General features: G+C 42.6%; 1 protein-coding gene across 1 annotated transcript; it reads left to right on the forward strand.

The window, feature by feature from the left end:
- The first annotated feature begins 8,693 nt into the window (after positions 1 to 8,693).
- On the forward strand, positions 8,694 to 15,247 carry LOC106583252 (matrix metalloproteinase-19). Its single transcript, XM_014167201.2, has 10 exons — positions 8,694 to 8,793; positions 8,884 to 8,991; positions 10,440 to 10,528; positions 10,853 to 10,983; positions 11,198 to 11,410; positions 11,534 to 11,779; positions 11,947 to 12,066; positions 13,284 to 13,448; positions 13,655 to 13,782; positions 14,017 to 15,247. Exons 2-10 carry the CDS (start codon positions 8,896 to 8,898, stop codon positions 14,245 to 14,247), a joined length of 1,419 nt encoding a protein of 472 aa, XP_014022676.2. The 5' UTR covers positions 8,694 to 8,793; positions 8,884 to 8,895; the 3' UTR covers positions 14,248 to 15,247.
- The last annotated feature ends 605 nt before the right edge of the window (positions 15,248 to 15,852 follow it).

The following is a 15,852-nucleotide window of genomic DNA, read 5'->3' on the forward strand; positions in this document are numbered from 1 at the left end:
AGCTGTGCTAACATAATTGCAAAAGGGTTTTCTAATGATCAATTAGCCTTTAAAATTATAAACTTGGATTAGCTAACACAATGTGCCATTGGAACACAGGTGTGATGGCTGCTGATAATGGGCCTCTGTATGCCAATGTAGATATTCCATACAAAATCTGCTGTTTCCAGCTACAATAGTCATTTACAACATTAACAATATCTACACTGTATTTCTGATAAATGTGATGTTATTTTAATGGACAAAAAATGTGCTTTTCTTTCAAAAACAATGACATTTCTAAGTGACCCCAAACTTTTGAACGGTAGTGTACATATTACCTTGACTAACCAGTGCCCCCGCACATTGGGTACCGGTACAGTCAATGTACACTGCTCAAAAAAATAAAGGGAACACTTAAACAACACAATGTAACTCCAAGTCAATCACGCTTCTGTGAAATCAAACTGTCCACTTAGGAAGCAAGACTGATTGACAATACATTTCACATGCTGTTGTGCAAATGGAATAGACAACAGGTGGAAATTATAGGCAATTAGCAAGACACCCCCAATAAAGGAGTGGTTCTGCAGGTGGGGACCACAGACCACTTCTCAGTTCCTATGCTTCCTGGTTGATGTTTTGGTCACTTTTGAATGCTGGCGGTGCTTTCACTCTAGTGGTAGCATGAGACGGAGTCTACAACCCACACAAGTGGCTCAGGTAGTGCAGCTCATCCAGGATGACACATCAATGCAAGCTGTGGCAAGAAGGTTTGCTGTGTCTGTCAGCATCGTGTCCAGAGCATGGAGGCGCTACCAGGAAACAGGCCAGTACATCAGGAGATGTGGAGGAGGCCGTAGAAGGGCAACAACCCAGCAGCAGGACCGCTACCTCCGCCTTTGTGCAAGGAGGAGCAGGAGAAGCACTGCCAGAGCCCTGCAAAATGACCTCCAGCAGGCCACAAATGTGCATGTGTCTGCTCAAACGGTCAGAAACAGACTCCATGAGGGTGGTATGAGGGCCCGACGTCCACAGGTGGGGGTTGTGCTTACAGTCCAACACCGTGCAGGACGTTTGGCATTTGCCCGAGAACACCAAGATTGGCAAATTTGCCACTGGCGCCCTGTGCTCTTCACAGATGAAAGCAGGTTCACACTGAGCATGTGACAGACGTGACAGAATCTGGAGACGCCATGGAGAACGTTCTGCTGTCTGCAACATCCTCCAGCATGACCGGTTTGGCGGTGGGTCAGTCATGGTGTGGGGTGGCATTTCTTTGGGGGGCCGCACAGCCCTCCATGTGCTCGCCAGAGGTAGCCTGACTGCCATTAGGTACCGAGATGAGCTCCTCAGACCCCTTGTGAGACCATATGCTGGTGCGGTTGGCCCTGGGTTCCTCCTAATGCAAGACAATGCTAAACCTCATGGGGCTGGAGTGTGTCAGCAGTTCCTGCAAGAGGAAGGCATTGATGCTATGGACTGGCCCGCCCGTTCCCCAGACCTGAATCCAATTGAGCACATCTGGGACATCATGTCTCGCTCCATCCACCAACGCCACGTTGCACCACAGACTGTCCAGGAGTTGGCGGATGCTTTAGTCCAGGTCTGGGAGGAGATCCCTCAGGAGACCATCCGCCACCTCATCAGGAGCATGCCCAGGCGTTGTAGGGAGGTCATACAGGCACGTGGAGGCCACACACACTACTGAACCTCATTTTGACTTGTTTTAAGGACATTACATCAAAGTTGGATCAGCCTGTAGTGTGGTTTTCCACTTTCATTTTGAGTGTGACTCCAAATCCAGACCTCCATGGGTTGATAAATTGGATTTCCATTGATTATTTTTGTGTGATTTTGTTGTCAGCACATTCAACTATGTAAAGAAAAAAGTATTTAATAAGATTATTTCTTTCATTCAGATCTAGGATGTGTTGTTTAAGTGTTCCCTTTATTTTTTTGAGCAGTATATATGGCCTCGCTAATGTTATTTTACTGCTGCTCTTTTAAAAAAGTAATACATATATATATATATATTATATTTTTTACTTATCTATTTTTCTTAACTGCATTGTTGGTTAAAGGCTTGTAAGTAAGTATTTCACTTTAAGGTCTACCTGTTGTTTTCGGCGCATAACATTTGACAAATAATATTTGACTACATAGAAATTGTGCTGGCAGAGCAATATCATTATTATGTTTATCAGATACAGAACACTTGACCAGAAATCTGCATGTTTTTGCACATGCTATTTATTTTTTATAGTAGGATGAATAAATACAGGAATTAAGCAAATCAATAGATGTTTTTGCATGGGGGCATCTGGTTGTGAACCCATTGCTCTAACTCACGGCTGGTCAACTGATGGCCCGCGCCCCTCCTTTTGAAGGCCCATGGATCAATTTCCAAAATGTTTGTGCATCAGCAGTTTTTCTCTTGTTATGTCAGTCACTGACATTCACTCAATTAGCGAACGTCAGCAAAAACAACATTTTAGGGCCCCCAAAAGGCTAGGGTCGGCTCTGACTGCGTGGATGTGGGTATGCAGACCCACTCATGATAAGTTCAGATTTTTTGTAGCACCCACTCCCATCAAAGTTGCCCATCCCTTCTCTAACTTCTTCACTTTAATGGCTGTTGCAAACTATGCTCCAGACAGAACATGCACCATCACACACATTTACCAGAATCTAACATCGTGCCCAGGGAAGAGAGAGCCGGCTGGTGGACAAAATGACTCAATCTTAATTGAAAGGAGTAGCTTTTCTGCTTGCATGACCTCAAGTACTCACATCACCACAAACACTCCCCGTGAAGCCTGGACCATGCCAAAACCACACAAAGCCTCCTCTCCACCCGGTTTCTCCACTGTTTGCAGCTTGTAAAGCTGATGACAGTGATTTGGAGGAGGTACAGTATATGTTAGAGTGGATCTTAATGATGGCTGACAACTTCTCTATCCCAGTAGGCCCCATTATACCTGTGCCACCCCATAACTCCACTGGCACCAGCATAACTCTATTCCAGCATGGCACACGACAATAAAATAGACTAGCATGCCTCTTTCCATCCCCACACACTGTTTTCACACCTCTGTCTTGTTAGGCTATTGTACAACTAACTGATGTGTGCTTCAGTAAATAGACATGGGAGCCAGCTACACTCTTAGAAAAAAGGGTTCAAAAAGGGTTCTTCGGCTGTCCCCATAGGAGAACCCTTTTTGGTTACTAGGAGAACCCTTTTTTGGGTTCCACGTAGAACCCTTTTGGGTTCCATGTAGAACCCTCTGTGGAAAGGGTCCTTCATGGAACCCAAAAGGGTTCTACCTGGAACCAAAAAGGGTTCTTCAAAGGGTCCCCCATTGGGGACAGCCAAAGAACCCTTTCAGGTTTTTCTTTTTTTTTTCTTCAATTTTACCGCTACTCAAACTATCCTATGGCGCTAGCGGTTAGGCTCAGAGAACCTGCTGCAAACATCAGTTGCACCATCCAGAAAATGGCTGCTCTTTGTCTTTGTCTTCCACACCCTCTCCCTGCCCTGGCCTGTGAAAGCACAGTTGAAAGGATTAAGGACAGATGTTGTACTATCAGACTGGAGATTGTAAGTATGGACCCAGTGTGTGCCAGCTCTAACATTCCCGCTACACACACACACTCAAGGGGAAGAGAAGCAAGGATATGCATTTCAGGTACCAAGACTAGATACATGCTTGTTTGGTGTTTTAACCACTGTGTGGTTGAAGGAAAATGTATTAAAATATATTTATTTGGTAGCTGAGAAAGCAAACCCGATTCAATGTGATTCACTTCCTTGTTAATCATGGATGGGCATTCACACAGAACCCCCATAGCCATCAAACAGATACATGAGATAAATGTCCCTACAAACAGCTGTAGAATGCAATTATGATTGAGTTGATGACATTGTACTTAGGTTCACCCTGCACATACTCAATAAGTATGACTCTTTCTCTTGGAAGCCTACAGGCTGGCCAAACAGATACATTGTGAATAGATCTCTTTGTTAAGTGTAGTTTTCCAATCTATTTAGCATGATGCTTTCTTGACTAGACGTTACACAAAATTAAAAAGGCAGTAAGGCACATTTCCACATATGACCAAATTCTAAGTTTTTGCTTACCGTTTCATACACATCTACAGTGTCTTCAGAAAGTATTCACACCCCTTGATTTTTCAAAATGTTGTGTTACAGTCTGAAATTTAAATGGATTCAATTGACATATCTTGGTCACTGGCTTACACACAATACCCCATAATGTCAACGTGGAATTATGTTTTTCTCAAAAAATGCAATTGAAAACAAAATGAAAAGGTGAAATATGTTGAGTCAATATGAATTCAATCCCTTTGTTATGGCAAGCCTAAATAAATTCAGGAGTAAAAATGTGCTTAACAAGTCACATAATAAATGGCATTTAACATGATTTTTTTTAACGATTACTGAAATTTAATTGTTCAGGTTTTTGGACCAATCACGGCTTGACTGCTCTCAAAGCGGATTTTTGACCACATAGATGAAAGGGGACAGTGTTTTGAGTGTAATTGCATGCACATTTAGACATTTCGATAGTTTGCATAGAAAATAGATTGCCTGCTAGGGTGCGTTGCCATTTAACTATCTTGTGTCGATAAAAACAGCTGGACGTAATAACGTCACACATTTTCCCAAAAACCTAGTGTCTATATTTTTTTACTGGTTGATGTTTCCATTACCCATTTAGGCAAATTGTGTAATAAATTGGCAACAGCACTATGGCCTCCCACCTATCTGTTTCATGTCTCAGGTAGCCCGTGAAAGCCAGCATGGATAGAATGTAATAATTGAGTAATATTTGTCATATTCTCAAAACTCTCATATGTCTAACATATCGCCAAGAATCTAGGCTAGGAAAGTCAGGACAAAATAGATTTTGCAGGCAGTAGGCTAAGCATTCACATCACGTGCCCCGCATACCTTCGGCAATCATCATTTATTGTAAAAACTACGTTTCCATCATAATTTGTCGCATTAATGAAAGTTCGACAAAATAAAAATCCACCTGTCAAACGATAATTTTTTTTATGTTTAGAAAATGTCTCCTATATCTGCCGTTTCCATTACATATGTCACAATAATATTTTGGGTGGCGGCATTGCTTTTGTCCAATAAATCTGGGTCAATGGACACCTGAATAAACCTTGGTCAATGGACACCTGAATAAACCTTGGTCAATGGAAACCTGCCTATAGTGTTTGATCGTGCAGTGATGTTTCACCTCCCTCGCGTGCGCCATCTAATGCATGTTCGATTTTTGAACCAGATTTGACTCCATACAGTTGCTTCATAGATCAATGGTTGTGAGTTCTAATCTCACATGGGGCAGATATCATTTTTTTCTGTCCAAATCCTTTATTTACAATATTCATCCCATGCCCACACACATCTCATTCTGAAAAGTGAAAGCATACCTGTGAGAGGGGTCCCCCTGGTAGTAGTTGTAGGTTTTTATACAGTACCCAAAACCAATCTGTGAATTAATTTGACCATTGGAAAAATAGTTACTGAGCAAATACTGCAATGGGGGTTGGATTGAACTGAGCCCTTCATCTTCATTTTCAAGGTGATGATTGGACTTTTCTTTCCAACACAATACCGCAATAAAAGTCCACATTTCACCCTTTTTTTGTGTCCCATTGGGGATTTGAATTTACAACACAAGTGGAAATAAAGGCAATACACATAATTGTATTATCAGACAGTGCCAGTGGACTTCTGGTAAATATGTTTTAGTGAGCAATGTTGGGATCAGGTACAACTATGTTTACCCACCTCCAAAATGAATATTTATGAGCAATTCCCCTCCCATCCACAACTTCTCACCTGAATACATTTTTTGAAAATTTGAAAGGGTTGGGTAAAGGCTGAAATTTGGGTTGAGATAGTTACCCTTTAAACATTGTATGTTTGAACTACAGACTTCTGTTGTACTATTAGATTGGTCTATTCTTCTGCATCTATTGATACCAACCATTCGTCTGTGTGATTAACAGGGGCTGAACTAGAGCGGTGTTTGTGAGACAAGGACAGATCCCGAAGGGGCCTGGGGCTGGGTCTTTTACAAAAACGTCTGTAGAGTCCGAATGGTTTGAGCTACAAACTATAAAACGCCATATATGAAAAACTGAGCCTCATGTTTTTCTCTATGACGCTCACAAGCTACACAAGAGTCGTTACAAGGTAAGGAGTTCTTCTACATAGAAGTGCATAGGAAATCCCTTGACATAGTGACTTTAAAACTGTAATAAGCAAACATAGTTAATGTCACACACTCCAAACTCTACACAGTTGTTACTGACTAGTTGGACATTAATTTCCCCATGAGCAAACAATTTCTGTACTTATAGCATTCATTTAAATTCATTTTTATTTTTATTTTTATTAGGTTGCTTTGGCTGACCTTTTTTAAAAATGTACATGTGTCAATAAACTCATGGATTAAACTGTTTATGTCAAATTGTTTTGTGTTCAACATGTAGCCCTGTATTCCTGAAAATAATATGGTAAAACACCTCACTGTGAGGCTAAATATAAGGGCTGGACAACAAGTCAGATAAATGAAAAGACGATTTCTGCTTGGGTCTCGGGACTGATAGGGTTAACAAGACCATTGCCAAATAAGGCGCGCTGTCACTTGGTTTGCGTTCAGTAAGTATTTACTTTCTGGAACGTTCAATTAAACAAAAACGGTTCTGTACTGAACGACCATTTGAGAAACGGGGAGGGGTTGGTTTGTGGGTTGAGGAGCAGTGTCAGCATGGCCACTGCCCTTTAAATTAATCGCTCTTTGCTTGAATTCATACCTCGCCAGTCGCCACCAGTGGTCGCTGCACCCACCAAACTACAGCAAATGTACAGTACCTTAAAGTCTGTTCAAGAACGTATAAGAACGTTTTGGGGAAATGTGTAATTCAGTACAAACCGTTCTGCAAAGTAGCAAACGTTGAAGTGAACTGAACGCACCTCTGCTTTTATAGTAAGCCTTCAGTTGGTACCACCAAGCACATCTAGAAGGGAATGCATTTCAAACCGAACCCCTCCCTTGAGCTGATGTAGTGCCTCTTCATCACGATTTCAATGTTAGAGTTGAGCCACTAGGGGCAAAAATAGCTATATTTACCTCTAAAAGACCAAAATATATCACTTTTGCAACTAGCTGTCAAAATGAAGACAAGAATTGATGTATTTCACTATAACTAAGCCTAAAACATCTGTATTTTGATGAGAGAATTTTTTTTTTCTTCATGAAAGCTATTCTTTAAAAGGGGTTAGATGCCCAAAACACGTCGGCGTTAGGGTGGAACTCATTGGGTTAAGCTGCAGAACTGATTTCTGAAACGCAAACCTTAGTACACCCTTGAAAAGTGTGTGGGGGTTTTAACATTATTGTAGCATATACTCCTAATGATGACAAGGTGGAGGAGGATGAAATGCTACATAAAAAGGGTCTCCAAAGCTGTCCAGTCAGAATGAGAAACTAACGACTGAGACTATTGTTTTTGATGTTGCACTTACTGTATATTAGCACATTTTTGCATTCTCACACTCTGGCTTCAAACCAGTGCACTGTATTTCTGGCGCTGAGGTAGTTCTGTGGTTTGGTCAGCAGTATATGTCAATGGCACCTTGTTGAATGCTGAGGAATGTGCAGCTGTGCAGTGCAGCTATGGTGTGGACTTCAATTCAGCATTTCTCCAGTGTCTATTTAAGCCCTCAGGGCACCAGGACTGTGTGAAAATCTATGCAGGACCGACCATGACCTTGTTAACATAAATGTATCAAACATCGCAAAATCAAAACAGTTATGATGGATAATAATGGAAGACTTACTACCCTTGCATAGGTCAAATGATTGACGTTGAATATGGGCTTGCTTGCGCAGCTACTTGAAAGGAACACTTGATCAAATGTGGTCTATAAAGGCCTATTACCCCACGTACTTTCTATTCAAGGCATAATGACAAAGTTTAACATTCATTCATTAACTATTTTATATTCACTTGACAAAGTCTTGGAATGTGCTTGATAGGCCTATGCCATCACTATCACATCCTGATCCTACTGCTGCAAGGTTATATTTTAACCACCACATAGTGACTGACACCTGGCTGACACAGCTGCTTGGGCTTGGGCATTACTGTATTATGGAAAAGCTTTGCTTAGTGACCAATTGTGCAGTGTTACAACTCCTTTCTGCCATTGACGTGGTAAATATTAGCCTACATGTGGTGAGCACTGTCAGGAATTGATGTGAAACGTTGCCATTTTCTCTCATGCCTTGACGCTTGTAGCTCCCTGCGGTGTCCCTGTGGAGGAAACAATTATCAGGATCTTACAACAACAACAAAAAATCAACAATGTAGGCCTAAGTCACATTTGGCGTTGCTGGAAACGTAGAAACAATCCCATAGGTACTGGGGAAATATAGGCCTATAGGCTGAAGTCTCCCACCTATGCGTCCTTCATGAGAAGGAGGAGGCACATGGGAGTGTGTGAGAGTGTCAAAAAATGGTCGACAGCTGCATCATTTTACTGTTTCAAAGTGAATCTCTCTTTTGTCCGTTGCTCTTGGCCAATTCCTCAGAGATGGGTCATCAAAGTGGGTTGGGGCTGACTCAATCGGCACTTGAGTTATAAAACTCCAGAACACACGGAAGAAAACCAGTAGAGTAAAGTTTTGGGAGAGTAACGGATAACAGTGAAGGACAAATCATTTTTTCTCCCTAAAGATGTTTGATAAATATATATTTCTCTAAGTATGTAAGACAAGAGCGTCCGGCAAAGTCTGTTACGAACCTCATATTTGCTTGGCTTTCCTAACATTTACAGCTGTTTTTCCTGTGTAGAACTTTGGCGAAATGGGTGACCTTCAGCAGATGACAGTGCTCATGGCTATAATGCAGTGCGTAATGACAGGAGTGATGGACAGGAGGATGGAGGTCACTGAAGCAACGGTAGGAATTTACCAGCTTCTTTCAAATGTATTATAATATACACTATATATACAAAAGTATGTGGACACCCCTTCAAATTAGTGGATTCGGCTATTTCAGCCACACCTGTTGTTGACTGGTTTATCAAATCGAGAACACAGCCATGCAATTTCCATAGACAAACATTTGCAGTAGAATGGCCTTACTGAAGAGCTCAGTGACTTTCAACATGGCACCAGAATAGGATTCCACCTTTCTAACAAGTCAGTTAGTCAAATTTCTACCCTGCTAGAGCTGCCCCGGTCAACTGTAAGTGCTGACATTGTGAAGTGGAAACGTCTAGGAGCAACAATTGCTCAGTCGCAAAGTCATAGGTCAAACAAGCTCACAAAACGGGACCCCTGTCCTCGGTTGCAACACTCACTACCGAGTTCCAAACTGCCTCTGGAAGCAACGTCAGCACAAGAACTGTTCGCCTGGAGCTTCATGAAATGGGTTTCCATGGCTGAGCAGCCACACACAAGCCACATCTGGCAGTCCAACGGACTGGTTTGGCGGATGCCAGGAGAACGATACCTGCCCCAATGCATAGTCCGGGGTTGTTTTTCATGATTCGGGCTAGGCCCCATAGTTCCAGTGGAGGGAAATCTAACACTATAGCATACAATGACATTCTAGACGATTCTGTGCTTCCAACTTTGTGGAAACAGTTTGGGGAAGGCCCTTTCCTGTTTCAGCATGACAATGCCCCCGTGCACAAAGCGAGGCCCATACAGAAATGGTTTGTCAAGATCGGTGTGGAAGAACTTGGCTGGCCTGCACAGAGCCCTGACCTCAACCCCACCGAACACCTTTGGGATGAATTGGAACACTGACTGCGAGCCACACCTAATGGCCCAATATCATACCCTGATGAAGACAGCTTTGCTGTCGAAACGTTGGTTATTAGGTTATTCAATTTTTGCATCTGAGCTCTTAGAGTGTGCGGCTTTCCCTTATTTTCTAGTTTTCTACTCCGCTAGCCAGCACCTCGCCTTTATAGGTGTGCGTTTCTTTTTTCCAATATCAGTGCCCAACATCACTAATGCACTTGTGGCTGAATGGAAGCAAGTCCCCGCAGCAATGTTCCAACATCTAATGGAAAGCCTTCCCAGAAGAGTGGAGGCTTTTATAGCAGTGTATCTATCTTTCTCCATTATTTTAATTGCAGTGCAACTTCTGAATACTGTGCATTATTGTCATAATATAATACAAACTTTATCTGAACTGGACCATGTATATACCAATTGTATGATGCAAAGTGCCATATGTACAACCTGTGGCTTTTACAGTCTTTCTGGTAGACTGCAACTGAATCAGCATTGGTTTCTGTTGTGGCTGTTGTCATTCACAATGTTACAGGTGAATAATATCACTTTTAAACTTCTAAAGTTAACCCTTGTAACCCACTGTGATTATTGTGTTACCAGGAATACCTGATGAAGTATGGCTATCTGCACACTTCACTGGATCCTCAGAACCAGGGCTTCCAGAAAGAAGATGTAATTGAGGCACTCAGGTAAAGTAGATCCACAGCAACACAAACTACAATCTATGAACACAACAACAACTTACACGTGTAATTCTTCATGGCAATGTGTGATTCCTCTTCCCCCAACACAACAAATCTGAACACACTTATTCTAAATGCCCCTTTATCAATACAGATCCAAACACAGCTCTATTGTATAGCCTTTTGCAAGTCACATTGATACATTTACTACAATCAATGCAATTCTTTAGCATAACATTTCCCATTGGAAGGAAATGTTTCCTTGCCTTACATTTACACTACACACATGCTGTATCTGCTATTGGAGCTTTCAGTCCTTCCTTTCCCTAGGGTGTTCCAGAGGGTGACAGACCTGCCTGTCACTGGAGTGATTGACAAGGCCACCCTAGAGATGATGAGACAGTCTCGCTGTGGCATAGAGGACCCCTTCAATCAGAAAACCCTCAAGTACAGAGTGCTGGGTGAGTGAAAACATGTGGACAGGATATTGTATGCGGGGTGGGATGGACCAGTGTTTCCCAGATGGTTGGTTGGGACTTAAAACTTTGGGAGACACTATGCACATTAAATGATAATAATAATCCTCATCTAATAAAAATAATCTTCACTTACACACTTGTAGTTTCTCGTCTAGACGTGTTTGTAGTAAAATGCATGTTTTTGGCTCTACTGTAGGCTACTGGCGCAAGAGAAGCCTGACCTGGCGCATCTACAACTACACTCCAGACATGCCGAAGAGTGAGACAAAGAGGGCCATCCGCTCTGCATTTAAGTATTGGAGCGATGTGGCTCCCCTGAGCTGCCGCGAGGTTGAGTATGGACGAGCCGACATCAGAATCTCATTCCACGCGAAAGATGCCACTTGTGCCGTGCCTTTTGACGGGAGGGGTGAGTCTGCCTATGGGCCGGATACAATTGGGTTGGAGTTACAATAGCCTAACACACACACAGTAGGAGTAACCCTAATTGCCATTGGAATATAAAATAATATAAAATATTTTAAATCTGTAGGTCACGTGCTGGCCCATGCTGAACACCCACAGTCAGGGATTGTTCATTTTGACGAGGATGAATTTTGGACCGAGGGCATGTTCTACGGCACTAACCTGCGTATCATCGCTGCCCATGAGATAGGCCACGCCCTGGGCTTAGGCCACTCACAATACAGAAGTGCTCTGATGGCCCCTCTTTACACTGGTTACCGTAGCAACTTCCGTCTGCATCCCGACGACGTAAAAGGCATCCAAGCTATGTATGGTGAGTGGAGCCTGAGTTTGACCTGAGGATTTTCTGACCTGCTGGCTTTCCATACACAGTAGTACCTCCTTATCAGAATACTTTATTATTACAATAGGGCTCAAATGTCACATATAATGCTTTTATCCTCTAAGTCTTATCCCTTCCACCAATTATGTCTGTTTTAGGTAAACGTGGTGCAAGTGTTCCAGTTGAGCCCACAGTGACACTCCTCACAGACAGCCTCCCTGATGCTGAGGGAGACATCCCAGACCCCTGCACTGCCAGGCTAGATGCCATCATGTTGGGTAAGCTGTCTGCGCACAATACTGGCCAGTGATATACAGTCAGGGAAAAAAGTATTTGATCCCCTGCTGATTTTGTACGTTTGCCCACTGACAAAGAAATGATCAGTCTATAATTTTAACGTTAGGTTTGTTTGAACAGTGAGAGACAGAATAACAACAAACATATCCAGAAAAACGCATGTCAAAAATGTTATAAATTGATTTGCATTTTAATGAGGGAAATAAGTATTTGACACCCTCTCAATCAGAAAGATTTCTGGCTCCCAGGTGTCTTTTATACAGTTAACGAGCTGAGATTAGGAGCACAATCTTAAAGGGAGTGCTCCTAATCTCAGTTTGTTACCTGTATAAAAGACACCTGTCCACAGAAGCAATCAATCAATCAATCAGATTTCGAACTCTCCACCATGGCCAAGACCAAAGAGCTCCCCAAGGATGTCAGGGACAAGATTGTAGACCTACACAAGGCTGGAATGGGCTACAAGACCATCGCCAAGCAGCTTGGTGAGAAGGTGACAACAGTTGGTGCGATTATTCGCAAGTGGAAGAAACACAAAAGAACTGTCAATCTCCCTCGGCCTGGGGCTCCATGCAAGATCTCACCTTGTGGAGTTGCAATGATCATGAGAACGGTGAGGAATCAGCCCAGAACTACACGTGAGGATCTTGTCAATGATCTCAAGGCAGCTGGGACCATAGTCACCAAGAAAACAATTGGTAACACTACGCCGTGAAGGACTGAAATCCTGCGCGCCCGCAAGGTCCCCCTGCTCAAGAAAGCACATATACATGCCTGTCTGAAGTTTGCCAGTGAACATCTGAATGATTCAGAGGACAACTGGGTGAAAGTGCTGTGGTCAGATGAGACCAAAATGGAGCTCTTTGGCATCAACTCAACTCGCCGTGTTTGGAGGAGGAGGAATGCTGCCTATGACCCCAAGAACACCATCCCCACCGTCAAACATGGAGGTGGAAACATTATGCTTTGGGGGTGTTATTCTGCTAAGGGGACAGGACAACTTCACCGCATCAAAGGGACGATGGACGGGGCCATGTACCGTGAAATCTTGGGTGAGAACCTCCTTCCCTCAGCCAGGGCATTGAAAACTAACCTTATTTTACTCCCTTCATTGGAACTGAAGATGGGATATGACAGGTTGACATCACACTCTGATTGGACCTTCAGTGTTTTATTTCATGCCCCTCTTTCTCATCAGGTCCATGGAGGAAGACATTTGCATTCAGTGGTGATTATGCATGGACGGTCTCTGACATGGGGCACAATGCACCCATGAAGATCGATCGGCTGTGGATTGGACTGCCTGGGAACCTGAACGCAGCCGTTTACTCTCAGAGAACCAACAAAACATACTTTTTTAAAGGTACAATATTTTCTCGACTTTAAAATGTATTATGTTTTTGATTAACAAATAGGTAAAGTGAGATGATTTTTAAAGAAAGACATAGTATGAACTGTGTAATACTTGTGTTAAATGACTTGACAGTGATCCGGCCCAGAATGTGTGAATGTGTTACTGTTAATCTCACTTCATTTCAGCCTACTCACCAAAACTGGTTCTGACCACAGGTGATCAAGTGTGGAGATACACCAGTTTTCTCCTGGACTACGGGTATCCCAAAGAGCTGAAACGCCTCCCACCTAATATTGATTCCGCTTTGTACTTAGAGAAGAATAAGAAGCTGGTGTTTTTTAAGGTAGTTGAACACAACACAGCACAATTATATCAATACTTTTTAACAAGTAAACTCAACATTGTTAAAAATGACAACTGAGCTTTATGGTTTCAGTAAGTTGTGATAATAGATTAATGATAACAACTGAAGCCGTAGCATTTTTACCACCGCTTGAATGTGATGAATATGCCAAATAACCACCTTAAAAAAATGTTTGTACTAATCATCTTTGTCCTCTGTTGTCCGTCTCCTCAGGGTACAGGGTACTGGCAGTGGGATGAGCTGCGTTCCAGTAACCTCAACGTGTACCCCAAACCCTTGTCTAACCTCTTCAATGGGGTGCCCTCCAGCCCTGATGCTGCCTTTACCTGGACCAATGGAAAGATCTACTTCTTCAAGAGAGACAAGTACTGGCGTGTGAACAGTCTACTGAGCGTAGACAAAGGCTATCCACTCAGCAAGAGTGAGCGCTGGATGCACTGTTAGGAGCAAGACACTAGAGGGAAGCAGACACCATAAGCCTTGATAGGGTGCTCGTGTGACGTGTGCTCTATTGACAGTTCAGGGAACCACAACAGCAACCACACTGTGATAACATTGTGTTCACACTGTGAGGTGTCTGGAATCCATATAAACATATGGCCATGTACTGGTACATGATTTCAAGTGAGGATTGAGTTAGGTACAGTCAAAGTACATTAAACTGAAATGTTATATCAAATTAATTCTTTTTGAAACACAATAACTTTTATCAGGTTGAGTATTGAGTGTTGTCCCACATAAGTAAAATGCATTTCTTGTTCTGGAGCAGTAACCTGCTGGGTTTGTTCATATCTTTATGGCCTAGCTCTCTGTTTCCATGAAACACAAGCAGGACCTCCAGCTGTATTAATCTGCTCTTTTCTTCCAACAGCCCAAACGTGTTAGGCTTAGATCAGACTGTGTGTGTGCGTGTGTGTGCGTGTGTGTGTGTGTGTGTGTGTGTGTGTGTGTGTGTGTGTGTGTGTGTGTGTGTGTGTGTGTGTATTTGTTATGATCTTAGGGGGCATTCCAGGGGGGGGCATTTTCTCCCTCACCACAGATGTGGATTGGATTATTCAGTTGTTGTGTGTCCTCTTTTCAGTATGTGTACTGATTTCAACGGTGTTCCAGTTAGAAACTTCTCGTTTTCTTTTGACGTTTCACTTGCAGATACTGTGGGCGGGTCTGAAAAAGTATTTGTGAGTTCATTGTCGTCATGTTATGCATTTCTAGGACTATGGTGTGTATATGTTATCACTGCCCACAAAGAGAAACATGATATCATTGGTGTTCAGACACCAGCTTTCACAGGTCTACATTTTATAACTGGTTTATAATTGTGTACTAATGTTGCTGTTGAACCTCATCATGCTTATTGATGTGGCTCATACAAGCTCAAGGGAATTCACATTTCAGTGTATAGGCCTAACATTTGAAAATAAAAATTGTACTCTGAACAAAAATATAAATGCAACATGCAACAATTTCAAAGATTTTACTGAGTTATAGTTCATGTAAGGAAATCAGTCAATTGAAATACATTCATTAGGCCCTAATCTATGGATTCCACATGACTGGGAATACAGATATGCATTTGTTGGTCACAGATACCTTAAAAAAAAGGTAGGGGCGTGGATCAGAAAAGTGTCATGTGTGACCACCATTTTCCTCATGCAACACGACACATCTCCTTCACATAGCATTGATCAGGCTATTGATTGTGGCCTGTGGAATGTTTTCCCACTCCTCTTCAATGGCTGTGCGAAGGTGCTGGATATTGGCAGGAACTGGAACACACTGTCGTACACATCGATCCAGAGCATCCCAAACATGCTCAATGGGTGACATGTCTGGTGAGTATGCACACCATAGAAGAACTGGGACATTTTCAGCTACCAGGAATTGTGTACAGATCCTTACGACATGGGGCTGTGCACTATCATGCTGAAACATGAGGTGATGGCGGCGGATGAATGGCACGACAATGGGCCTGAGGATCTCGTCCTGGTATCTCTGTGCATTCAAATTGCCATCGATAAAATGCTATTGTGTTTGTTGTCTGTAGCTTAT

The sequence above is a fragment of the Salmo salar genome, chromosome ssa22, assembly GCF_905237065.1.
Source record: "Salmo salar chromosome ssa22, Ssal_v3.1, whole genome shotgun sequence".
Lineage (NCBI taxonomy): Eukaryota > Metazoa > Chordata > Actinopteri > Salmoniformes > Salmonidae > Salmo > Salmo salar.

Coding starts and splice junctions, on each gene's coding strand:
- LOC106583252 (XM_014167201.2), top strand. CDS start 8,896: ATGGGTGACCTTCAGCAGATGACAGTGCTCATGGCTATAATGCAGTGC. Junction 8,992..10,439: donor TGGAGGTCACTGAAGCAACG/GTAGGAATTTAC, acceptor TTGTGTTACCAG/GAATACCTGATGAAGTATGG. Junction 13,783..14,016: donor AGAAGCTGGTGTTTTTTAAG/GTAGTTGAACAC, acceptor CCGTCTCCTCAG/GGTACAGGGTACTGGCAGTG.